The sequence below is a fragment of the Ixodes scapularis genome, unplaced genomic scaffold (genome assembly GCF_016920785.2).
Source record: "Ixodes scapularis isolate PalLabHiFi unplaced genomic scaffold, ASM1692078v2 PGA_scaffold2__306_contigs__length_199485367, whole genome shotgun sequence".
NCBI classification, from domain to species: Eukaryota; Metazoa; Arthropoda; class Arachnida; order Ixodida; family Ixodidae; genus Ixodes; species Ixodes scapularis.
In genome coordinates this window covers 129,017,625-129,044,125 of record NW_024609857.1, presented here as the reverse complement: position 1 = coordinate 129,044,125, position 26,501 = coordinate 129,017,625, and the positions used below count along the sequence as shown (strand labels likewise).

The 26,501-nt window shown below is 50.2% G+C and overlaps 3 protein-coding genes across 4 annotated transcripts in view; 2 read left to right on the top strand and 1 right to left on the bottom strand.

Annotated features, from left to right (window-relative positions):
* The window catches only part of LOC115329101 (4-coumarate--CoA ligase 1), a 60,124-nt gene extending 52,426 nt beyond the window's left edge, over positions 1 to 7,698 (top strand). The window contains exon 9 of the mRNA XM_042292027.1: positions 7,510 to 7,698. Within this exon, the coding sequence (XP_042147961.1) occupies positions 7,510 to 7,628 (119 nt within the window). The 3' untranslated portion in view covers positions 7,629 to 7,698. The remainder of the gene's footprint in view (positions 1 to 7,509) is intronic.
* Positions 7,699 to 12,126: 4,428 nt separating this feature from the next.
* Positions 12,127 to 16,457, top strand: LOC121836806 (uncharacterized protein K02A2.6-like). Its single transcript, XM_042292026.1, has one exon. It carries the CDS (start codon positions 12,305 to 12,307, stop codon positions 16,241 to 16,243), a length of 3,939 nt encoding a protein of 1,312 aa, XP_042147960.1. The 5' UTR covers positions 12,127 to 12,304; the 3' UTR covers positions 16,244 to 16,457.
* A 3,536-nt stretch (positions 16,458 to 19,993) lies between these two features.
* Positions 19,994 to 26,501, bottom strand: part of LOC8038814 (dipeptidyl peptidase 3) — a 103,240-nt gene continuing 96,732 nt past the window's right edge. For both annotated transcript variants that reach the window (XM_040500182.2, XM_040208092.3), the window contains 2 exons: positions 23,148 to 23,310; positions 19,994 to 20,468 (listed from right to left, as the gene is read on the bottom strand). In XM_040500182.2, coding sequence (XP_040356116.2) covers positions 20,329 to 20,468; positions 23,148 to 23,310 — 303 coding nt within the window. In that variant the 3' untranslated portion in view covers positions 19,994 to 20,328. The remainder of the gene's footprint in view (positions 20,469 to 23,147; positions 23,311 to 26,501) is intronic.

Sequence of the window (26,501 nt, the reverse complement as noted above, 5' to 3'; positions counted from 1 at the left end):
CGGCTGCTGCAACATGACATACGATACAATGCACCCCCTAAAGGCACCTTTCCAAGAAGTTTAATTGCACTCAGTTTGTTGGTTTAATTATACGAATTTTTTCAAAACCGATTACAGTTTAATTGGGAAGTTCTTCGAATGCATTGTACTTAAAGTACCACTTCAAGCAGGTTCAGAAAACTTGTCCTTTACTTGTAGTACGTTCTCTGAATTTGTGTACTTGTACTCAACTTAAAAGTACTATTTTCTAGTACTTTCCGTGGAAAGCTCAACTGCCGACTTCAAAGTATACCGCCAAAATTTGAAGAAAAAAAAATAATAATAAAAAAAAAACATATCGTTATGCGAAACTGCGCTATCGTCTTTCGAGATATTCATCTGGTCATTTCCCTGAGTGAAGTAATGGCGGCTATATGACCGATTGTAACGAACGACCTTCGCGGCCGGACCTGGGCGCGGATCGCCACCCCTTTTGTAACATTCCCGAGGACGCGCCTTTCGCTGACAATCTCAAGCTGGGATTATTTTCCCCGCTGCCCTGGTACCGTCGACAAAAGAGAAAGACAAGCCGTCGTCGATACCGGCTCAAGTTGGGTGCTGAAACGGAAATGCGTTCTCTTTGAGGCGTCCAAGCAGGAACCAACGGCCACGGTGATCCCTGCTAAGCCGAAAGAAGGAGATAAGCCGTGAACGGGAACTGCCCGGATATCGGCGTCCAAGGTCTTCTCCGTCCCGACTAGGGAGTGGGACGGTATCCTCCGGGCGTTCGTGCTCTCTTAGAGCCAACAAAAGGATTAACCGGTGTGTCCGTTTGGGCGTGCTCATAGGCGGTGCCCGGACGTTTGGGAATGAGCTTCTCGGTGTCACCTCGACCTAGATTCCAGGAGCAAGGCCAAATCTCAAGCGTCACTGAAGAAAGGCTGCCACTATACAAGCCTGGAGGAACCGGAAGAGCACTTATCCTCTGTGTGTGCGTGTGCGTGCGAGTGGGCGGTGCCTGACCAGTTGGGGAACGTCGTCCTGGCCTAGGGACGTAGGGAAGGGGGACATTATAAAAAGAGCGGGTTTACGCTCCCTCTTCGTGTTCTCACGTTGTTCTCATGCCGAACGGCAGACTGTACATAGTATGTAAATAAACAGTTTGAGAAGAGACACCCTGGCTCGCTACCAACTCTGCCCGATGTCCTGGGCGACGCATGGCTCCAGCGGAGATCGACTACCTGGACAAGCCCCGAGTCTTTACAACTGGATGGCGGACGGTGGGATCGACAGCTACGACCATTGAGCGGCAGCAACAACGGATCTCATGGGCCGTGAGCCGAGTCTGGTGAGTGACGGCATCTTTTCTCTGTCGCCAGGCCTGTAAGATCGAGGTGTATTTTGCAGGGGCGTAAGTAACTACCGAAAAGGCAATTTTAAGGTTGTTGTGTGTCGGTAGTGCAGAGTTTTGCCACCCAGATAGGTCACAGACATGGATCTGCAGCGTTTGCTAAAGTGTCAGTTGCTCGACTTGTGTGAGGAGCTCGGGGTAGACGCGAACACATCGATGAAAAAACCGGAGCTTGTTAAGGCTATCCAGGACGAAAAACTTGACAACGAGGAAATCGAAGAGATGTGGGAAAAAATCAAAACAAAAAAAGGAGACGAAGCAAAATTCAAGGAATTAGAACTAGAAAAACTTCGTCTCGAGGTGGAGCTAAGGAAAGTGAGCGGAGGACGGGAATCGGAGGTAGAGGGCACCCGAAGTCTCTATGACATGACGAAGCTTATTCAGGCTTTCAAGGTGGGACAGGACATGGGCCTCTACCTGGTAAACTTCGAGAGAGCTTGCGAGAGGGCCCGTTTTAATCGGGTATCTTGGGCCAGAAGGTTGCTGAGTGTTCTGCCATGCGAGGCAGCCGGGGTAATCGCGAGGTTATCCGCGGACGACTCGGACGACTACGACCGCGTGAAGAGCTGCCTGCTCAAGAAGTATCGGTTGTCGGCAGAAGCGTTCAGACAGAAGTTCAGGGGCGTGACCAAAAAGTCGGAAGCCAGTTATGCGGAGTTCGCATACGAACTTCGGTCGTACCTTGTCGAATGGATGAAGGTCGCCGAGTCGTATGACGACAAAGAGAAAATGCTGGAGACGGTCGCGCTCGAACAGTTCTATAAGACTCTTCCTGAAAGCATGCGAACCTGGATTCAAGATAAGTCAGGAGTAGACTCTGTTTATCGAGCCGCAGACCTTGCGGATGAGTACAGTTCCCGTAGAGGCGGAAAAGAGGGAATGAGGAGAACCTTTGAGAAGGAAAGCGGAGATGAGCGGAAAAAAGGGGGCTGGAAAAGAACAGAGTCGCGAAAGGAGGAAGACAAGGAGGAGAATATCTCCACGACCTCCCGGGGCAACGGGCCAGACAGTCAGCAAAAGAAGAAACCCTTTGAGGCCAGGAGGCCGATAAGGTGCTTCAATTGCCATGAAACTGGGCACATTGCCGCGGGATGTCAAAAACCAAAGGTGGTTTTCGCCTTAGCGAGTAAGTGCGAGGAGAATGAGGAGCTCCTGAGTCCGTATCTTTTCGACATGACAGTGAACGGAAAGTCGTGCCGCGTGTTGCGCGACAGTGGGGCTACCATTGACCTAATTCACCCGTCGTACGTTACTGAGACCCATTACAATGGGAAATGTAGCTGGATCAAGTCGGTGCTGGACGAGGGGAGCGTGTGTCTCCCTGTGGCCGATGTTCTGATTTCTGGACCATTCGGAGAGGTGCGTACTGAGGCGGCTGTTTCAGACAAACTGCCGCCACAGTACCCCTACCTATTTTCGAACCGAACAGACAGGATTTTGAAAGAACAGGGCAAGAGCCTCGGGGAGGGACTCGTTCAAGCGCTCACGAGGGCTAAAGCTCGCGAGATTTCCACGCGGCTCAGTTATGACGAGGCTAGCCCAGGAAAACCGAAGGATCCGCCGACGGGGGTCTCGGAGCAAACCAGTTCCGGGGAAGCAGAGAAAGACCGGGGGAGTGAGGAAAACGTCGCGGTCGAAAAAGAAACTCGCCAAGAGCAGCTAACCGAACTGGACGAGTTAATATTGCCCCCGACGTCGGGAAACTTTGAGAAACTCGTGTCCGTAACGAAGGAAGTTCTGATCAAGGAGCAAAAAGCTGATCCTAGTCTAGATAAGGTGTGGGAAACCTCCAAGGAGGGCGTGGCCAGGAAAAACGTTTCATTTCCTGTCCGTGATGGTGTGCTGTACCGACACTACCGAGATCGGTCGGGTCGCACGTTCGATCAGCTGGTAGTGCCGGAGAAATATCGAGCGGATGTGTTGCGCCTGTGCCACGGAGCGGGATGGTCCGGTCACTTGGGCAACAAAAAGACGAAAGATCGGCTCCTCACGGAATTCTACTGGCCGGGATGCTTCCGAGATGCCGAGTCTCGGGTGCGGGCGTGCGATGTCTGTCAGAGAGTGGGAAAACCCAATGAAAAATGCAAGGCGCCCCTGAGACTTGTGCCGATAATCTCGGAGCCATTCAGGCGGGTGGTCATTGATGTGGTGGGTCCTCTTCCGGCTACTAAGGGGGGGTACCGCTATGCTCTAACGGTCATGTGCGCGGCTACCAAGTTCCCCGAAGCGGTCCCCATGAAGGAACAGAGTTCAGTGGAGGTGGTTAACGCACTTCTGTCAATTTTTGCGAGGGTAGGCTTCCCCCAAGAGGTCCAGAGCGACCAAGGGAGCGTTTTCACAAGCGCTTTGACTACTGGTTTCCTCGAGAGGTGCGGTATAAAGGTTATACACAGTTCAGTATATCACCCGCAGTCAAACAGTGTCGAGAGGTGTCACTCAGTTATGAAGCGGGTTCTGAGGGCGCTAACTTATGAGAGTGGGAACGAATGGGACGCCTGCCTGCCGGCAATGTTGTTCGCGCTGCGCTCCGTGACTCACGAGGCAACCGGCTTCAGCCCGGCCGAACTAGTGTATGGACGGTGTTTGCGGACTCCCCTGCGGCTGCTCCGCGAAACTTGGGAGACCAAGGGATCCGATCCGAGTGTGGTAGAGTACATTCTTGATCTGCTAGAGCGATTCCGAAGCACGAGTGAGATAGCGGAGGTTAATATGCGCGAGGCCCAGATCAGAGCGAAACGGTATTACGACCGAAACGCCCGTGTCCGGGAGTACCGGGCGGGCGATCAAGTCCTCTTGCTTCGTCCCTCACGCCAAAATAAGCTACAGGTGCAGTGGGAGGGACCATTCAAGGTGACTCAAAAGCTGTCGGATACTAACTACGCAATCGAAACCAGAGGCAAGAGAAAGGAAATCAGAATCTATCACTGCAATCTGATGAAGCGTTACGTGAGCGAAACGGAAGTGGTGAACTTGACACTAAACGCCCCAGAGGAAGTTCAGACTGATGTTCCGCTACTTTGGGAGGCTGGAGCGCCGGTCGGAGTAAATGAAGTCATGGCTCAGGCGGTTCGTTCGGAGGATCTTTCGGTCTCACAGCGGGCTGAATTGAGAGATCTTCTGGAAAAGTACGAGAACTTGTTCTCAATGTCTCCCGGACGAACCTCCCTTGCCACGCATGACATTGAGCTAACATCAAACGTCGCGGTACGATCCCGTCCCTATCGCATGTCACCAAGGCAGCAGGCTATCTTAAAAGACGAGGTGGAGCGCATGCTGCACTTAGGGGTAATCGTTCCGTGTGAAAGTGAGTACTCTTCCCCTATGATCATCGTAGAGGCTGCGGGAAGGGATCCCCGACCATGCATTGACTATCGCAAACTCAATGCAATCACCAGAGACCAGGCTTACCCGATTCCCAACGTGGAGGAAAGAGTTGAGACGGTTAGTGGGGCTAGATACGTTTCGACTTTAGACCTAGTGCGCGGATACTGGCAGGTCCCGATGACGGAAAGAGCTAGCCATTACGCAGCCTTCGTGACCCCAACGGGCACATTCCGCCCGTTGGTTTTGAGCTTCGGCCTTAAAAACGCTCCGTTCTGTTTCTCGCGAATGATGGACAGAATTTTGCGTGGGGCGGAAAGCTACGCGCTACCGTATCTAGACGACATCGCCATTTTTTCGACAACTTGGGCAGATCACATGAACCACCTTTCTGACGTATTTGAAAGGTTGAGGAGCGCGGGTCTAACCGCGAAACCAAGTAAGTGTCAGCTGGCGAGAGGCGAGGTTAGATACCTCGGCCATATCGTGGGTCAGGGGCTAAGAAGGCCCGACGAACTCAAGGTTGAGGCTGTAAAAGACTTCCCGCGACCTGAGAAAAAAACTGGCATAAGGGCTTTTTTGAGGCTGACGGGGTATTACCAACGCTATATCCCTCAGTACTCAGAAAAGGCTAGCCCCCTAACCGATGCGCTGCGGAAGACCGAACCCGATAAGATTCGATGGGACGACAAAAAAGAACAGGCCTTCCAGGGCTTGAAAAATTCCCTCTGCTGTTCCCCCATACTTCGGGCCCCGGATTATAGTCGCTCGTTTATAGTGCAGTGCGATGCCAGTAATCGCGGCTTGGGGGTGATTTTATGTCAGGAGGATGATGCGGGAGAGGAGCACCCCGTGCTGTACGCAAGCCGGAAACTCAGCAGCCGAGAGGAGGCTTACAGTGCGTCGGAAAAGGAATGCGCCGGCTTAATTTGGGCAACTCAAAAGCTCTCTTGTTACCTTTACGGAGCTCCGTTCGTTTTCGTCACCGACCACTGTCCTTTGACATGGCTAACTCAAATGTCGACAAAAAATGCCCGACTTCTGCGGTGGAGTTTGGCTTTACAAGAATTAACCTTCACGGTTAAGTACAAGAGGGGGGCGGCTAACTCCAACGTAGACGGACTTAGCAGGTCGTTTTGAGATTGTTTGTTCTGGATGTTGCCTTGCGAGTTGGGCCAAATTTTAAGAAGTTTCATTGCGTTTTCTTTTACTTTTTGTAATCTTCACACATGTCAGCGATTTCGCCTTGTGCAATGTTGCCCTATCGCGGGCTTTTCTTGGTGGTGTCAATGGCAGAAAAAGTGATAGGTTTATTGCCGCAGAAAAAAGGCCTGGCGGTTGGGGAGAGGGTGCTGCCGCTCGCTGGATTTGGTTGTAGCGGTTCGTGTCTCTGTTGATGTGTTGGCTACTCACGACGATTTCGAAGCTGATCTCTCCAGGAAAGCAGCTGATACTCCTCCCCTTCCGAGATCTGCCTTTGCGTGGAGGAGCTGTAACGAACGACCTTCGCGGCCGGACCTGGGCGCGGATCGCCACCCCTTTTGTAACATTCCCGAGGACGCGCCTTTCGCTGACAATCTCAAGCTGGGATTATTTTCCCCGCTGCCCTGGTACCGTCGACAAAAGAGAAAGACAAGCCGTCGTCGATACCGGCTCAAGTTGGGTGCTGAAACGGAAATGCGTTCTCTTTGAGGCGTCCAAGCAGGAACCAACGGCCACGGTGATCCCTGCTAAGCCGAAAGAAGGAGATAAGCCGTGAACGGGAACTGCCCGGATATCGGCGTCCAAGGTCTTCTCCGTCCCGACTAGGGAGTGGGACGGTATCCTCCGGGCGTTCGTGCTCTCTTAGAGCCAACAAAAGGATTAACCGGTGTGTCCGTTTGGGCGTGCTCATAGGCGGTGCCCGGACGTTTGGGAATGAGCTTCTCGGTGTCACCTCGACCTAGATTCCAGGAGCAAGGCCAAATCTCAAGCGTCACTGAAGAAAGGCTGCCACTATACAAGCCTGGAGGAACCGGAAGAGCACTTATCCTCTGTGTGTGCGTGTGCGTGCGAGTGGGCGGTGCCTGACCAGTTGGGGAACGTCGTCCTGGCCTAGGGACGTAGGGAAGGGGGACATTATAAAAAGAGCGGGTTTACGCTCCCTCTTCGTGTTCTCACGTTGTTCTCATGCCGAACGGCAGACTGTACATAGTATGTAAATAAACAGTTTGAGAAGAGACACCCTGGCTCGCTACCAACTCTGCCCGATGTCCTGGGCGACGCATGGCTCCAGCGGAGATCGACTACCTGGACAAGCCCCGAGTCTTTACACGATACAAATACGTGCATTATAAGTTGCTACTGTTAAATAGTTCGTAAGCGCGACTAAATCAACTACTCTATGGCAACTTAACTTTATCCAATATTCGCCGTCATTTCCAAAAATATCTGATGCCCCTCGTTTTACCTGAAACAATGCATTCCAGTCAAAAAAAAAAAAACTTTGTATGAGGGAATGAAATGCTATCAGGAAAGATTTTGTTAAAAAGTACTTGCATTCAACTTTGAAAGTACATTATATTTATAGTACTTTACTTCCAGTACAAGGTGCCTGGTGTATTTACTACATTTCTTGAAGTGCACGACCACTAGTTTACTTCGCACTTTAAGCACTTTTTAGACGTACCTTACCCAACAGTGCCCAAAAAGCCTTCAGATTTTTTTTAAGTTGTAATTAGCGGTTATGTATATTCTTCTTTGTTCTAGAAAGTGTCACCTGAGTACGTAATATGCTGAGCTCTTCCATCTCTTCCCAGGCCAACTTGGAACCTACATGCACCTTCATGGAGGCGTGGAATTCGTTGACGTGATACCAAAGAACGCCAGCGGTAAAGTAATGAGAAAAAAACTGCAGATGCTTCATCAAGACGGCTAATATCACTGTCTGTGTTCTACAATGAAGCAAGGCCTCGGTCGGTTTTGATTAAAAAAATATGAAACACGTTTACAATCCTTCGTAATGCCGAATTAGAGCGCAGCTCTTGAGGAGGACGAGGGGAGGGTACGGAGGGAGGGTATATCCGTGTGACGTCAACCTCGTGACCCTTGTGACGTCACCCTCGTGACGTCACACGTGACGTCACGCGCGAAATCATTATTGGAAACCTCCCATAATGGAACGCGTGGTTACCCTGCTCAACCGGAAACGGGCGCCTAGGAGCTGCGCTCTAAAAATTGGTTATCGACCTAATAGCCTTAAAACAAGTTGTGTTCTGGTAACGGGGACTTTCCCTATAGGATTCGTCATGCGGAGCGCAAGTTGTTCTGTTTCTTGCGCTGGGGTTGCAGTGACGTCAGAACGCCGAGCTCCGATTGGCTCTGATGGAAGGATAGTGGGTAGATCTCAATGCTAGCTGCCCCGAGGTCTACTTACTGTCCTTTCAAACGGAGCCAATAAGAGCTCGGCGTTCGGACGTCACCGGAACCCCTGCGCAAGAAGCAAACTTGCGCGCGGCATAGTTGAGGATTGAACACACTCAACAAACTTAGGAACCCGGGTAAGGTCCAATAAAGGCTTTGTCTTCGTAGCATTGAGCGAGAAAAAAAAATATTGAAAACATTACAGAGTAAAGAAAAAGAACACAATTTATAGATTTTCAAGAGGGTATTTCAAGTAGATTCAATGGCAAGGTAAAAAAAAAAACTGCAGGAGGTAGCTTCAGTGGTTCCGCCTTCGACAATGCTTCGGTGTCTCGTGGTTGCGGACCTCGGGCGTGCGCGGGCAGCCAAAGCACGCCCTGTCGTTCTCATTCTATTAGTGACTATAGCAGCAGTTATGTGCACCCCAATACGGCATCACTCCCTCCCCCCCCCCTCTTAAAAAGATATGAAAGAAAACATTTTTTTTTTCAGGAAAACAATTTGCTCTTCTTACAATGTTTCGCGCTTCTTACAAATTGCACTTTTTTTGTCGTACCTTGTCATAAATCAAATAACAGAGTATTGTCGCTTGAAATTCGTCGTACTACAGTGAACTGTGCAAGAGAGGTCAATTTTGGGGATGGACTTTATGCGTGAACACGGCGCAATCATCGACCTCGGAGAGAACCGTCTGACGCTGCGAGAACCTGCCCTTGCTCCGGAGGAAGCCAGAAAGACGCCTGCCGCAGTCCGAATCGTCGCCGACCACGTGAATCTGCCGCCGCGATCGAGTATTTTCGTAGTTCAGATGAGTCCGCAATTTACTGCGAGCGGTCATTTGGTTTAACTTTGTCTTATATTATTTAAAGTCGCATCGGGCCGATGAGCTTTTATTAAGGGGGGAGTAATGCCGCGTGCATGACCGAGAGGGAACGCTCCTCCGTACTTCGAGAAGATAAACGTTTACTCTTACTTCGAATGTTCGACGCTCGAGCATTCTAACCCGAATGATCGAGAGACCGAGTAGAGTAGATAAGTAGACCCAGCGTAGGCCTCGCCGACTGGCTGCACACCGACACCTCGACACTTGCTCCTGCTCTCTCGACGCTCGTTCTTTCTTTTTTTTTTTTTTTTTCTGGCGCAAGTTCGCCGATTCAACGGTTATTTTTAGTTCTACGTTTGTCTCCTTTTCCATCCACGACAATATCGCAAATGAAGAAAAAAAATCATGAGCCGCTCCACTCGGCGAAGGCGGATGACCAGCGAAGCCGTTTAGCAGACGACACGGACCCGCCCCGAGGAGCCGGAGGAAAGTAGACACGCGCGACGGGACCGCCATCCCCCGTAGAGCGGAAGGAAAGGAAACTGGGCACGCAAGCGGCCTTGGAATGACAACAAAGAGAGCGCGATGCGAGCGTAGACATGGCCGACGCGGGTCGCACAACGACAAATCTTTTAGCCCCGCTTCAGATGGGGCAATTTCTCCCAGCAACTTGACGTCGCAACATCAGCAACACGGGCCGCCAGCGTTCACACGCAGCAGCCAATTTCTGCAATTTGCTATCGTCATCATTAAAGTTTATTTTAGAGCGCAGCTCTTAGGGGCCCGTTTCCGGCTTGAGCGGCGTCGGCGTCGCCGTCGCCGTCGCCGTCGGCGTAACCGCGCGGTGCATTGTGGGTAAATTTCCCCGCTAAATCTAGCGGAAAAATTTTCCCGCTAGATTTAGCGGAAAAAATTCCCCGCTAAGTCTAGCGGAAAAATTTCCCCGCTAAATCTAGCGGAAAAAATTCCCCGCTAAATCTAGCGGAAAAATTTTTCTGGGGGGTTACATGACACCCCTCCCTCCCTCCCCCCCCCCCCCCCCCACCCCGAGAACAGGTAACCCTCAGTACCCTTCCCTCCTCCTCCTCAAGAGCTGCGCTCAAATTCGGTGTTACAGGGAGTTGTAAACGGCTTTCATTTTTTTTTCTTGCACTATTTGGACACACACTTGTGCGCTATAAACGTGTTTTTATACATTTAAATGGCGTTGAGAATACTAACTGATCTTCCTGAGACGAATTATCCCCCCCCCCCCCCCCCCAAAAAATAAAAAAGAAAACGATTAATTTCAAACCAGAACCACGACTTGAGTTGTCATCATCACCGGCACGGGGCATCACGTAAAAATATGGCGTCCCTGATTGATTGCTGCCGCTTCAAACGTCTTCAAATGGCTCCGAGCTGCTCGCTTGTTTCGAGCCGGACGATCTAGAGAAAGCTAAGGAGCAGCCCTCCAGCAACCCCAAAATTGCTGCGAAAGTTGCCTCGTCTGAAGCGAGCCTTAGATACCTTTATTATCTACCTGAGAGTCAATGGTGCCTATTGATAATTAATCAACTAAATAGACCTATTGCTAAATTACCCAAGCATCAAGGAGAATGCAGGCAAGGGTGTTCCACGCGCCGCATGTGCCGGCGTCTACCGGCACGTGCAGAGTTTTTAAGGTCCGTTCAGACGTGGAAATTTCACCCAGCAACTTGACGTCGCAACACCAGCAACACGGGCCGCCCGCGTTCACACGCAGCAATCGAATTGCTACGACTTGTCATCATCATCATTCGATTTAAATTTTCTAGCACTATTTAGACGCAGAGCTACGCGCTAAAAACGTGTTTTTTAGTGATGGGCCGAACTTTTGCCGAATCGGAAGTTCGGTGCCGAATCTTCGAATTCCGCAAAGCCTAACTTTTTTAAAGATTCGGCAAAAATACATTGTTACTAGACTCGTTGATACTTCGTTTTTTTTTTTGTTTTTTTTTCTGGCGAAAAAACTTTTAATGTTTCTTGTTTTCTTAACTTAAATGCAACACGTTTACTAAATAAGGTAATATTCTACAAGATAATAGTATCGGTGTCGTTTTTGTGTGTTTACTGGCAATTTTAGTGACTCCTTGCCGAAGTGGAGTGACAACGAGGTTGGGTAGAAGTGACTTTAGGTAGAAGCGAGCGTGGCGCCGCCACGAATCACGCTACGAGAGTTTCGGTTTTGAGGCATCATCAACGCAAGCCTGCATGTGTGTGTACGATGTGCAGGGGCGGATTTAGAGGGGGGGTCCGGATGTCCTGACCCCCCTCTTGATTTCTGCATGTGTAAAATTTAAGGCGTGAAACGAGGGAAAGGGGGAGGAGGTTCCTAAACAAATGGTACGCTGGCCAACACCTGACCCCCCCCCCCCCCCCCCCCCTCAGGAAATTCCTGCATCCGCCCCTGACGGTGTGTACATTGCTAAAATGAAGGCAATAACGCTGCGTTCTTGCTTTCTCTGGGAGTCACCGTTTTGTGCGCGAAAACGAATGCAACGGTTGCTGAGCCTTCACCAGAAGAGATAATAATAATACTGTAAATATGCATGTTCTTCGATTTGAGTCAGCTTTGCATGAAAATGTGCGTCCCATATTCGCAACGTCTCGTTTTTAACCTTTAAAATGCCCATTTCTGGTGTTAGGACACACACAAACGTGTCGCAAGATAGGGAGTGAATGTCGGATTTGCAACTTCGAGCATTATAGTTATGTGTTTAGTTTTATGCAGATACATGAAAATCGCGAAATAACACTAATTGAAAAAGCAATATTATTTTGTTTTGGAACACACTACTCCCGAGCCCAAAACAGAATTGTTATAATTGCGAGGAGTGCTTTAAAGTAAAGGCCCGTTCACACTCTTGCGACCGACTTCGACCGAGAGAGACCAGACCGGTTTTTAAGCCTTTTGCGACTTCTTAGGACCGGATGCGATGCAGCGGAGCTGGTCCTAAGAAGTCGCAAGAGGCTTAAAAACCGGTCTGGTCTCTGTCGGTCTAACTCGGTCGCAAGAGTGTGAACGGGCCGTTCACACTCTTGCGACCGAGTAAGACGGAGGTGTCGTGTACGGCGAACTGTTGTGGCGCGTTCTCAACAGAGGGCGCCACCTCACCGGCGCACGGGGCAGCAAGCAGAGGCAGCGTGACGCGTGACTGCAGCGCGGCCAGAGGGACGCTGGCAAGATGGCGTAACGACTGAGTATCAATAAACATGTTCTCTCGTGACATATGAATGTTCGACCTCGGAAACATGACATGGTGGCAGCGGTAAAAGAAAGAAACGACTAACCTCAAGAACAAGTAGACGCCGTCCAGAGACCGGTGAGCGCCCACCAACTACTCAACATGCCGGACGAAGAAGGAAACATCGTCACACAAAGGGCAGCGGCAGCGCAGCAGCAAAATGGCGGGAACTTCTTCAACCCGTTCGCCATCGAACTTCCAGAAAAGTTGGACTTTCGCGATCCAAGTGACTGGAAACGGTGGAGTGCACGTTGGGAGCGCTACCGTGTCGTGTCGGGTCTTCACCTCCGCGACGCGGAAACACAGGTGAACACTTTTCTGTACGCGATGGGCAAGGGAGCCGAAGACATCTTAGCGTCATTGCAACTGACCGACGCCGACCTCGCCGACTACACAACAGTGAAAGGCAAGTTCGAGGAACACTTCATCCCCTGCACGAACATAATATTCGAGAGAGCAAAGTTTAACCGTCGTAAGCAAGAAGCGAACGAGTCCGTCGAGGCGTTCATCACGGATCTCCACAAGCTCGCCGACACGTGCGAATACGGTCGGCTGAAGGAAGACCTCACCCGCGACCGGTTGGTTGTGGGACTTTTAGACGTGGGACTAAGCGAGAAGTTACAGCTAGATCCCAAGCTCACGTTACAGACCGCCACAAAGAAAGCACGTAACTCGGAAATCGTAAAAAAACAACAGAACGAGCTGCGCGATAAAGCTGAACAAGGTGCTGCGGTAGACGAGCTGCGAGGGCCAAAAGGACGCCTGAACTACGGAAATGGGCCACGAAAAGGAGGCAAGGCACCAGTCAGACATCCGACGGTACAAACCTCTTGCAAGTGGTGTGGCAGCACTCGACAACACTCAAAGAAACAATGCCCTGCGGCTGGAAAGCAGTGCCACAACTGCAGGAAGACCGGGCATTACGCCACTGTATGCTTGTCGGGACATCAACACTTGGGAGGAGAACCACAGCAGAGGCCATTCACCACAAAAAAAGGAACTGCAAATGCGGAGGCCGTGTTCCTCGGTGAGCTCTGTGACAAAGAAAACCAAGAGCCATGGTTCATCACAGCAACGGTGGAAGGACGTCCAGTGCACTTCAAAGTTGATACAGGAGCAGACGTCAGTGTTATTCCTCCGTCCCAGCACGACAACAACTGCATGGAGAAACCAAAGACACCGAACAAGAGACTTTTTGGACCTGGCCGAACACCCATCAAGGCAAAGGGAATGTTTGATGCAACCATTTCATGGCAAGGCAGGTCAACATACCAACAAGTCTTCATAGTGGAAGGGCTACAGACTGCACTGTTAGGACGACCAGCCATACGAGCTCTTAACGTTCTGGCACACTTGGAGACAGTGGAAACAAAAACACAGGATAACCAGACTCAAAAAGGCAAGTCTCCCGAGGCGAGACCAGAATTCAGCTCACTGTTCACGGGTCTGGGTGAAATGAAGACAGCTTACAGGGTGACGCTCCAAGCCAATGCTACACCTTATGCAGTGGCAGCACCCCGACGAGTACCTGTTCCACTCCTGCCTAAAGTCAAAGCCGAACTCGAAAGCATGGAGAAACTGGGAGTCATCAGGCAAGTTGACCATGCAACGCCCTGGTGTGCGCCTATGGTCATTGCAAAGAAAAAGAATGACGAGATCAGGATATGCGTCGACTACGGACAGCTAAACCAGAAAGTGATCCGGGAGAGAGTCATCATGCCAACAGTGGAGGAAAACCTGGCAAAGTTGGCAAATGCGAAGCTCTTCAGTAAGCTCGATGCCAATGCTGGCTATTGGCAGACACCCCTTGCACCAGAATCACAAGACTTGACCACTTTCATTACGCCATTTGGAAGATTTCAGTTCCTGCGGCTACCCTTCGGCATCGCAACAGCTCCGGAGTTCTTCCAGAGGGAAATGCTCCGCATCCTCGAAGGACTGCCTGGGCAAGCATGCCACCAAGACGACATTGTCGTGTTTGGGAGAGATCGAGCTGATCATGATGCTAAACTTCTAGCAGTGCTCCAGCGCCTCAAGGAAGCTGGAATGACGTTAAATTCACGCAAGTGTGAATTTCGGAAAACGAAAATCAAGTTCCTTGGACACGTGCTGGACAGTAACGGTATCGCTGCAGACCCGGAGAAAACAGAAGCCATCAGAAAGATGTCACCACCAGGGAACACGACTGAGCTGAGATCCTTCCTGGGCATGGTGAATCAGTTGGCCAAATTTCTTCCAGGACTAGCCGAGAAGACAAAGCCGCTACGAGAGCTGCTGCTCAACGAGACGAGTTGGTGTTGGCACCAACCTCAGCAAAGAGCGTTCGACGAGATCAAGGCTGACCTGACGACAACTCCTGTCCTGTGCTACTACAACCCTCAGAAGCCTTTGACACTATCAGCAGACGCTTCATCATATGGCTTAGGAGCCGTACTCCTCCAAACCGACGACGAGGGGAAGCGACAGCCAGTGGCATATGCCTCCAGGGCTATGTCACCAACAGAGCAAAGGTATGCTCAAGTGGAAAAGGAGGCTCTCGCTGCAACGTGGGCGTGCGAGCATTTCAGGATGTATGTGCTCGGACTGCACTTTGTGATTGAGACTGACCACAAGCCATTGGTGCCTTTGTTTTCGACGAAGAGCATTGACGAAATGACACCGCGACTTCAGCGTTTTCGCATGCGTGTGCTCGAATACGACTTCACGATTGTGCACATTCCAGGAAAGGACATGCACACTGCCGACGTGTTGTCGCGAAAGCCACTACAGTGCCTAGATGAAAACCTCGCGTCAGCAATCGAAGAGTATGAACTACTTACGATCGAGCAACTGCCAGCCTCGACTGACATGCTAAACAAAACTAGAGCCGAGCTGCAAAAGGACAAGACGACGTCACTCGTCATGCACTATTGTGCAACAAAATGGCCCAAAACGGAGACGTTGACACCAGAAGTGCGCAAGTATGCAAGTGTCGCCGACGAACTGTCAGTTGTACATGGACTCCTGCTCAGGGGAACAAGACTCGTCTTTCCTCCAAGTCTACGCCAGGAAGTACTGGAAAGACTTCACACAGGACACCAAGGTATTGTCAGGTGTCGAGCGAGAGCACGCGAGTCTACATGGTGGCCAGCGATCAGCCAAGACATCGAGGTGTTCGTGAGCAGATGCCCAGCCTGCGAGAGGCACCGCCAAGCACCAACCGAGCATCTGCTTCAAACTCCTCTCCCAGAACGTCCTTGGCAAGTGGTCGGCACCGATTTGTTTTACTTCAAAGGAAGAAACTACATCCTAGCCGTCGACTACTACAAGTTTTTTGAACTTGAAGAGCTGCACGGGACACTGACGAAGCATGTTGTCCATTTCCTGGAAGACCTGTTCGCTCGCTATGGCATTCCAGATATCATTAGGTCGGACAACGGCCCACAGTATAACTCACTCGAGTTCGCACAATTTCTGAGTGGCTGGGGCGTAGAACATGTGACATCTAGCCCACACTATGCCCAGAGCAATGGTGAGGCTGAGAGAGCGGTCCAGACGGCCAAAAACATTCTGCGAAAATCTGACAGGGTCATTGAAGGCCTTCTGGCACACCGAGCAACGCCAGGCCCTGAGGGCTACTCCCCTGCCGAACTTCTCATGGGCCGCAAGCTAAAGACAAATGTTCCTACCATACCTGAGGCATTGCAACCAAAGTGGATGTATCGATCCACGTATCGACAACGAAACAAGGCCATTCGGGAGAGGGAGGCGGAAAACTACAATATACGACACAGGACGCAAGAAAGAGAGCCCCTCCATCCAGGTACGGTGGTCTACGTCAGGCAAGGCACCCAACAAGGAACCGTTGTTGGACCAGCAGATACACTGAGATCATACATCGTCCAGACAGCCGCTGGGAATGTCCGACGTACAAGAAAGCACCTGCACGCAGTGCCTCAGGGAAATCTTCCTAACAATGGAAAACCGCCCTGCCCAGAAGAGGCCATTCAAGTCACCCGCAGCGGTCGAGCCGTGAGACCACCAGAACGTCTCAGCCTTTAGTTGAGCCAAAGACTCGCTTCTCAGGAGGGGGAGGTGTCGTGTACGGTGAACTGTTGTGGCGCGTTCTCAACAGAGGGTGCCACCTCACCGGCGCACGGGGCAGCAAGCAGAGGCAGCGCGGCCAGAGGGACGCTGGCAAGATGGCGTAACGACTGAGTATCAATAAACATGTTCTCTCGTGACATATGAATGTTCGACCTCGGAAACATGACAGGAGGGAGAACGGACCGGTTTTTAAGTCTTTTGCGACTTCTTAGGACCGGATGCGCTGCAGCACGGAGCTGGTCCTAAGAGATCGCAAGAGGCTTAAAAACCGGTCTGGTCTCTCTTGGTCGTACTCGGTTGCAAGAGTGAACGGGCCTTAATTGTCGGCCAATGTCTCAATGTTTCAGAATGCATCCCATCATTTGTCACTTGCGCAGTGCATTGCGTAAATTAGTGGTCGATCTTCTATTCTTGAGGCAGAAAATATTGAAGAGAACCACACTCGCTCACAAACGCACAGTTACCGTGTTGCCTACCCCACGCCGCGCCGTAACCGCTGGTTGTACTACACTGCACGATCGTCACCGCACAACTGCACAGTCTGCACGGCGTCCATTTGCAATCCAAGGCTCCGTCGCGTTCTCGCGCGTGCGCAGACATTTGCCCAATTTTTGCCGAACTTTGCCGAATCCGAAGTTCGGCAGATTCGGTCCATCACTATACTCCGTCTCGCCCTACGATGGACTAAGGCCTGAAGGCTGGCGGGCGGAGCACTACCTCAGAAAAGCTTGCATCCGCATTGCAAAAGAGTGCGCGGTAGAAATTCCACTACGCAAACTACGAAGAACACTAATCGTACGGATGTGGTTCTCTGGTGTGATAGACCGCAATTTTATATTGGTGAAGTTCTAGGTACATGATATTTAGTTTCATAAGCATTCATGCCATATTCAGTAAACATGTCAACTGTTTGGAGAAATGAAGGATGCGCAGGCAACATTGACTTCAGCCATAACAATCCAATCCAATCTTTGTGTACGTAAAATTTACCCAGGACCCGCATCTCCTTTCCGCACGTGGTTCGTACATACGCTCCCTTGTCGAACTCTCGATCCAACTCATCTTCATTTCTTAATGGCCTCTGGTTCTGATCCCGGGTTCTTTTCGGCACATCGCTTTCAGACGGTATTTAATCCCTTCAGTAGTCTTCAGTAGCAGCAAGCAGAAGGAGCCGCCGCGAGGGCTCGAATAGCAGACGAAAAACTCTCCTCCGCATGACGCGTCTTGGCGCACTGATACGTAGGACGGAGTGTGGTTTCTAACAAGCTCGTGATTGGACCCGGCGGCCTGTAGCATTGCGCTTTAGTCCATCGTAGGATGAGACGGAGTATAGTGTTTTTATATCTTTGAATGGCGTTGAGAATACTAAGGCCCGCTTCAGAAGGGCAACTTTTCCAGCAATTTTGAAGTTGCTGGCGGGTTGTTTCCTAGCTTTCCCTAGATCGACACGGATTGCTGAGCTCGGGTCTGGCTCGAGACAAGCGAGCAACTCGGAGCAATACGCCTCGCAAGTGGGCTCATTTTCGTCTTCTGCGCATGAGAAAGGAAGTAGCAGTGACGTCAGAACGCCGAGCCCTGATTGGCTGATCGCGACCAACTATCTGAGCGTCGTCTGCTCCTTTGCAACGTCGTCTGCTCGCAACGTCGTCTACGTCTGTCTTACCTTTCCTGCGACTTTCTGTCTTTACGATCGAGCTCGACTTCGCCTTTCAGAGAGGGCAGACGAAATAACTCGAGCGGGACGTTGTTTTTGTCTAACAACTAGCAGACGCGCATCAAGGAGGGAAGTCAAAGGACTCACTGGCGAGGTGTTCCGAGGCACCGAGGTGTGTTTGCTAAGAACCGAGAGTAAGCGTGTTAGTGCCCGCAAGTTCCCTCCTTTCGTGTGCGGCGAGACCCCTCATTCTTTAACGGCGTAGGCGGGTTGGCGCAGTTAACGTCGTATGCTTTACGTCTCCTAGTCAAAGGGATGGCTGCTTTGCCTTTCCTGCGTCTGTCGAGATTCACCGCTTTTTCACCGGCGAGTCACCGTTGCCACGGGAAACAAGGAGATAACAAAAGGAAGAAATTGACCTCTTAATCTAAAATTGAGGTCAGCGATCAAAGTATAATACGGGAAGGGTCCACAAGGGTCGCGCGGGCATATTCCATTCAGCACGCCAGCCGGTCGTGGGCAGACGGTCGCCGAGTCGCGGAGTGCCTGCTAGGCCTAACTGCCGTACTCGCTTGGTCGCGTTCGGTGGAATCGTGGCCGTTGGAGCTTTTCCCGGGTGTTTGTGGATCCAGCGTTCTTGTTCGTCGTGGTCTGTTTCAAGTACTTTTTACTTTTTTTCTTGCTGCTTGAAGACGGGACGCGTGAGAAGCGCACGTAGCAAAATAAACGTCCGTGGGTCGTCGCGACCGCGACGCTGTCCGCCATGCTGATTTGATCGTAGGAAGTGCGTAAGACAGCTTCGGAGCTGTCGTAGGATTTCGTCGTAACCTGCGCAAAACAAGAAAATTTCGTTTCGTGAATACGAATTTGTTCTTAAGTTTTGTCTCACGCACATTTTTGGCGTAAGATTGTTTCGTGAACCTGGCATCTGCACTTTCGAAAGTCGCAGGAGAGGTAAGACAGACGCAGACGATGTTGCGAGCAGACGACGTTGCAAAGGAGCAGACGACGCTCAGATAGGGGGTCGCGATCAGCCAATCGGGGCTCGGCGTTCTGACGTCACCGCTACCCCCTGCGCAAGAAGCAGACGAACTTGCCCTCCGCATTCGAAGACGTTTGAAGCGGCAGGAACCAATCAGGGACACAATATTTTCACGTGACACCCCTGTGGTGCTGATAACAGCTAAACACTTGGTTCTGGTTTAAAATAGATCGTTGTTGGAAATAAACCTTTTCAGAAAAAGGAGTTAGTATTCTCAACACCATTCAGACATAAAAGCACGTTTTTAGAGCGTAGCTATGCGTCTAAACAGTGCAAGAAAAATTAAATTGAATGATGATGGCAAGCCGTAGCGATTCGGTTCCTGCGTGTGAACGCGGGCGGCCGGTGTTGCGACGTCAAGTTGCTGGGCGAAATTGTCCCGTCTGAAGCGGGCCTAACTCATCTTTCTCAAAAGGTTGATTACCAAAAACGATCGATTTTAAACCAGAACCAAGTTTTTAGCTGTCATCACCACCACGGGGGTGTCACGTGAACATATCCTGTCCCTGATTGGCTGAAACCCCCTGGAGACATGTTTTGAGGTACTAGGTGTCAAATTTATCATGACCACGACCAACTCTATTATAGAGTTGGTCGTGATCATGACACAGGCCTGAGGGGCTTGCACAAAGTAGCAAAATGATAAGCCTTGCAATTTGCATGACTAGAAAGGCTTCAAACTTATGTGCAATTTATTTTCTCAAGAATGTAGATAGCTGATGCAGATTCTCTTAGCGATAGCCTTTTTCTTGCACACGGCTCTTGAACTATTAGAAAATTCCTATACTGCCACGAGTGTTCTCGTTTGATAAGGAACACCAAATTACCTCCCCCTCTCCAAAAGTTAAAAAGTTCATAAAAAGGCAGCACTAATAAAGATCTTAGGCTTAGTTTCTGCACTACCAAGATGCAGTTTATAAAGCTTAAACTCAAGTCATTGCATAATACTATTAAACAGCCAGGAATGCAACTCACAAGAAAAGACTAAGTGAACAAGACCATCCAAAAGTTTGTCAAGCAAAGTGCACTCCTTTATTTTCAAATGTATCATAGAAAAGATTACACCTAAATTGGGCATCAAAAGCCATCATTACGCCAAAATGCGGCAGATTGTTCAGAAAATAAAATCCGGACAACACGGACACCCTGCAGAAAGAATACTTACAGATGCCTTTCAAACAAAATTTCATATGACTCGCTATTTATAAGCAGAGTATCTGGCCACTTAGAAAAGTTCAAAGTATTTCCTGCTCTCAATGTTTTCTACAGCAGCCTTCATATGGGCGTGTAGAGAAAAAACGAGACAAAAAGAAGATGGCAGTTCAGAAAACGTTGCTTAGAAGATTAGAAGTAGTCCTGGTCCTTCTTCCAGGTTTCCAGGATGATCCTGTCTAGGTCCTTGGCACTGCAGGCGAAGCGGTCCAGCCAAGACTGCAGGTGCCCTTCGGGCGAAGCTTCGTAGCTCTTCAGTTGCACCTTGTCCCCTGCGGGAATGCCGAGAAAGTGCACTAGCTCGTAGCAATCCTGGCTGCATTGGGCTCCCTCGCTGCACAGGCTGATAACGGCCGAAGCCAAACTGCTTCGAAAGTGAGTACCGTGTTATGTGTCTGTTTAGGCAGTGGAAAGTTGGCCGGCGCCAGTGGGCCTCCGATGTCTCCGCCGTAGGTGAGAAATTTAGACGGTCTAGTACCACTGCTAGCCTGGGGACTTCCACGTGTATCACGCAGTAGTGATACACGACCGCACACGTTGGTACAATGATCGTTCGGATCAAAATGAGCGGCGATTCAGATTGAGCTGTTTCCTGCGACACAGTAACGCGTCGTTGCGTTCTGCAACGTGAGCTTTCACTTCACGTGCTCGGAGCTGTGGCGCGTTAGCGCACTCGGCCAGCGATCCCCCACCTCGAAAAGGCTGCAAGACAGTAATGAAAAAACAAAACAAAAAAATGAAAGCCTCTTACAACTCCCTGTAACGCCGAATTAAAGCGCAGCTCTTGAGGAGGAGGAGGGAAGGGCACTGGGGGGGGGGGGGTTAAACTAACCAGGGGGGGTCACGTTACCTTGGGGGTCACGTGACCCCCAATGCCGATGATGTCATCACTGACGTCACTGATGACGTCATCAGTGACGATGACGATGCGGGTACCGATGACGTCATTAGTGACGTCACTGATGACTTCACCAGTGATCATGACGATGACGATGCGAATGTCGGTGACGTCATCAGTGACGTCGCTGATGACGTCATCAGTGATGATGACGATGACGATGCGGATGCCGGTGACGACATCAGTGACGTCACTGATGACGTCATCAGTGATGATGACGATGACAATGCGGATGTCGGTGACGTCATCAGTGATGATGACGATGACGATGTGGATGCCGGTGACGTCATCAGTGATGATGACGATGACGATGTGGATGCCGGTGACGTCATCAGTGATGACGATGACGATGTGGATGCCGGTGACGTCATCAGTGATGATGACGATGACGATGCGGATGCCGGTGACGTCATCAGTGATGATGACGATGACGATGTGGATGCCGGTGACGTCATCAGTGATGATGACGATGACGATGTGGATGCCGGTGACGCCATCAGTGATGATGACGATGACGATGCGGATGCCGGAGACGTCATCAGTGATGACGATGACGATGTGGATGCCGGTGACGTCATCAGTGATGATGACGATGACGATGTGGATGCCGGTGACGTCATCAGTGATGATGACGATGACGATGTGGATGCCGGTGACGTCATCAGTGACGATGACGTCATCGGGGGGTCACGCGACATCGGCGGGGGTCACGTGACCTCGAGGAGGGGGCCACGTGACCTCAGGGGAGTCACGTGACTTCGGGGGGTCACGTGACCCCCCACGAAATCACGTGACCTTGGTGGGGGGCTCGCGCGGTGCATTATGGGACATTTCCCATGATGCACCGCGCGGTTACGCCGACGCCGACGGCGACGCCGCTCAAGCCGGAAACGGGCCCCTAAGAGCTGCGCTCTAAAACTTTATTCACTCATTAACCTCGTGTCACGTTTGTGGTTTTACTTTTTCTTTTTTCCAGATTGAGCGAGTTTCCCTTGAAGCTACAAAAGTGGCCACAGACGTTGTCTGGTGGTTGAGGCCTATATTGATGTGCTGCCCTAAGCAAAAACCTTTCCATCTTTCAACCTATTACGTGCACCATTTTTTTTTTTCTACAGCGCTAGCTGTTATTGGGACTTTCCGTCTGTGCGTTTGTGTCATCAGCATTGTGCTAGGTACAAAAATCCGTGACATCCTTAGATCGGGTGACCACATCCAACCAGAGTAGTTCACCCTTCGGCCGAGAGACGGAGGGCACGCCTGGCATTGCCATGAGGCCATTGCCTGCCTGGTGCTTGCCTTGGGCTGCAGCGAGACATTCCGCTATGCCAGCAATAGTTACAGCGACAGCTGAACAGTACCCGTCTCAATTACGCCTGGGGCAAAGCACGTTGCCCCAGCACGTGCTTTGTCCCAGGCGTAAGGAAATGCACTGCGTGTGCAGTGCGTTTCCTTTCCTACATACTTCAGTGACCGCGAGGCTGTGTTGCGTGTGATCGAGTAAATAAAGAGTGGATACGCACAAAGTCGCGCGTTACTGTGCCCAATAACGAACTTTGCGGTCACATCTGCGCACCACGGTGAAAAGCTGCAGGTTTTTAAAAGCACGTAAACTCGTTGACTCTTGTCGCTAGAACATCTAGAGCAGTGGTTCTCAAACATTGATGTGTCGCGGACCCCGTGTGGATCGCCGAAGATGATGGGGGACCCCGTTTGTGGTGAAGGGAAGGGAAAGGTATAGGTTAATTATTATGATAACGATTTAATAAATCAATATAAGTATGGGCTAAAGTTCTATCATTGACATACACACGAGAAAACGCACTAGAAAATTGGAATGTTTTTTCTCAATCTAGAAAAATACAACTTTTATTGCCTGGCTTGACTAATGAGGCAGGGCTTCGTCTTCGCGGACCCCCTGAGAACCACTGATCTACGGGAAGGGGGCGGGATTCCTGACGGGGTTCTTTCGATGCCGCCAAGTTCCTTAATAACTCTAAATAATACTCAATACTTCCTGCAGCAGAGGACTCTGATACGTGCCCTCAGGGCTCACCTTCCAAGACGGTGTTTGCCTGGACGAAGATGCGCCTGGGTTTCTTGCGCGCCATCACAATGTCCCAGTACTTGAGGAAGGGGTGGGGCTCGTCGGCACTCACGTCAGAGTACCGCTCATACAGCTCGGTGGCAGACTTCACGTCCGCCGTCGACTTGTACAGCTGCGGGGAAAGGGTCAAAGGTCACGGACCTTGTTGAACGAACCCCACCACCGAAGAGCACAACCTCCTTAACACTGCAAAGCCAACTCGGTCGTCGAACTTCAAATACAAGGTATACTACAACAAAATGGGCAGAGTGCGCACGGTTACGATTTAAGTTTGGTCAGCATCAGGGATGGGCAGTATTTCAAATACAAATATTTGAAATACATAGTTCAAATACTTTGTGTATTTTGCATTTGTATTTAATTACAAATTGGGTAATGTATTTGATGTGTGTATTAAAATACTAAAACGTGGGTATTTCAAATACAATTGTAATTAAATACAATTTTGTGAGCGAAAATACATCCCTCAAATTTATTGTCACTCTCCAGAGCAGGAACAGAACTACGTTCTGCACCGAATGCAGTGGCACTCAATCAAGCACAAGCGTTTAGTGACTTTGTGATTACGGTGCTAGTCCAGGGCAAGAATTGTGACGAAATCGACGTTCACAGGCAGACTGGCTAAATAAGTGCCTGTCACAACTTGAGATGCTTTCCAGCCTGATTTCCATCCATATTTTTGCCCGGAACATTCTAAATGCGCGGATCGTCCAGATTTTCGAAACTGCAGCGAGTTGCAACAATAAAAAATTCTCTAGCTAGTGCTGCGCGTCTTGGTCGTCTCGGTTTTTTGTTGGTCTACACCAAAATGTAATTGACAAAAAAAAAAAGCTGCTTGAAGCTTTGTACTTTTTTCACTTATTACGTCCAAGCTGATTGCATTTTTTGTGATTATATTTCTATTACGTTACTAGAGCTTCGCACACGAACTCCCGAGTGTGCGATGCAAAATTAAAACGAGATACCCAGAAACCCGTTGTAGGTGCCCTGAAGTCGCTGATGCAAATTTTGAGGAATGTATTTGGAAAAGTATTTGGAGGAGACCAAATACATTGGGTTGTATTTGTATCAGGTATTTAAATGCTTTTTGGCAAATGTAATTAGATTTGTAATTAATTACATTTCTGACGAAGTATTTTGTATTTGTATTTCGATACATATTTGCATGTATTTTGCCCATCCCTAGTCAGCATAATTGTGAGGCTTTCTCGTGCTTCCAAAATAGCCAAACTTTCAAACACACAAAAAAAAAGTTTAAAAAAATTAACTAGACTAAGAAGTTAAACTTCAAATTACCGCATCATGTTTTTTCCCCATAGACTCGGAAGTGTGATTGCTGTGGCTGCACCCATACTTCGAACTGACTGAAAATTTTAATAAATCAGCTTTGAATTACGAAGAGTAGACTACACGACTATGACCCCCAGCACTCCCTATAGTCTCTTTCACCCCACGTCCAAGCGTGGTGGGTGCTGCAAGTCGTCGAAGCCAATCGAAGGCCGCACAAGCGTCACATGGCCTTGAAGAGGGCGCGCCGCAACGTGCGGAGTCAATATCACGTGCTGCGATCACGAAGCGGGATTGGCTAGGATGGCTGTTAGTGTCCACTGTGTCTGGACGTATGGTAAAACGGAGCATAGGCATCAACTACGGGGGGCCCAGGAAAAGGTAAAGACTGGTTGGGATTTTACAGCTCGCAGTCCCCAAATTTAGAGTTGTTTGGATACGCCCAAATCAACGATATTTCCAGCGAGAAGTGTTTTTCGTGTTTTATACAAAAATACGGAACCCTGCTTGGCGCTAACAGCAATCGGAGTTGAACCCGAGTCTCCCAACGTTCAAATTAACAAGAATCCAGCTTTAAAGGCTATCTATCCATAACAAAAGATAGATTCTTAAACGCTGCAAAGAGCATTAAAGAAGTAAAAAAAATATTGTAATCAAAGGGCTGTGGCCGCTCTGCGAAACAAAGGCAGTCTTGTTTTGCTTCTTTACTTTCTCTAATCAACCAGAGAAATGTTGCTGAGCTGCCTCTTTGGTGCTATCTCTACCAGGCAACACATGCTGCCTGCCTAATATGCACAAAAAAAAAAATTTGACATTTTTGTAATATGTTACGCTCGGCCTGTAGCTCATAATAGCTACAGGCCGAGCCTGCAGCTATTATGAGAATCATGCACGCAATTTTAACGCACACTAGCGTTAAATTTAGCGCTCGAGTTAGCGCACGCTACGCAAGGGAGTTTTTAGAATAGTGTTTCACCACCGCGACGCAAAAGCCCGAGCATCTCGCGCTTGCAACGCCACCAAGATAAAGTCACACTTTTAGAGCGCAGCTCTTAGGCGCCCGTTTCCGGCTTGAGCGGCGTCAGCGTCGCCGTAACCAAGGTCACCCCAAGGTCATGTGACCCCTCTCAAGGTCACCCCAAGGTCACGTGACCTGCGAGGTCACGTGACCTCCTAGATCACGTGACCCCCAAGTCACGTGACCTCCCAGGTCTGTGTGACCCCAAGGTCACGTACCCCCGAGGTCACGTGGCCCCCCTCCTCGAGGTCATGTGACCCCTCCCAAGGTCAACCCAAGGTCACGTGACCCCCCACGTCACGTGACCCCCAAGGTCACGTGATCCCTCCCAAGGTCACGTGATCCCTCCCAGGGTCACGTGACCCCCCGAGGTCACGTGACCCCCCCCCCCCCCCCCCCCCCGAGATCACGTGGCCCCCACCCCGAGGTCACGTGACCCCCCCCCCCCAGGTCACGTGACCCCCTCCCACCGAGGTCCGGTGACCCCCCCGGAGCATATTAAAGAATGAGGGGAGGAGGAGGAGAAGGAGGAGGGGTCTACCCTCCCCTCAGTACCCATCCCTCCTCCTCCTCAAGAGCTGCGCTCCAATTCGGCGTTACAGGGAGTTGTAAACAGCTTTCACTTTTTATTTCATACACGAAATGCCGTAACTTGAGAAAAAAAACAAGCTTTTTGGTTCAGAGTAACATTTTAGATTTGTTTAAACATGAGAATGCGACACGAGCGGTTGACTAATCATGTCCGCTTGCGTCGCCTCGGCAAGAGAGGTCTCGTGTACTGACCTTCGCGTCCACACCTTAGCCAAGAAATGTTTGCACGTCACAAGCATCCAGTTGCCAGTGATCGTTGCCCAGATTACTGGGTTTTCCAAACCGAGTGCAGTGTCATCCCGTATTGAAAACCGCAGTGGCAAGGATGCTGCCGACATCGCGCTCACGTCGGCGGCAAAGCAACCGCAGCCATGAGTCCATGGTCCTGGGAGCCGCCATTTGTTAAC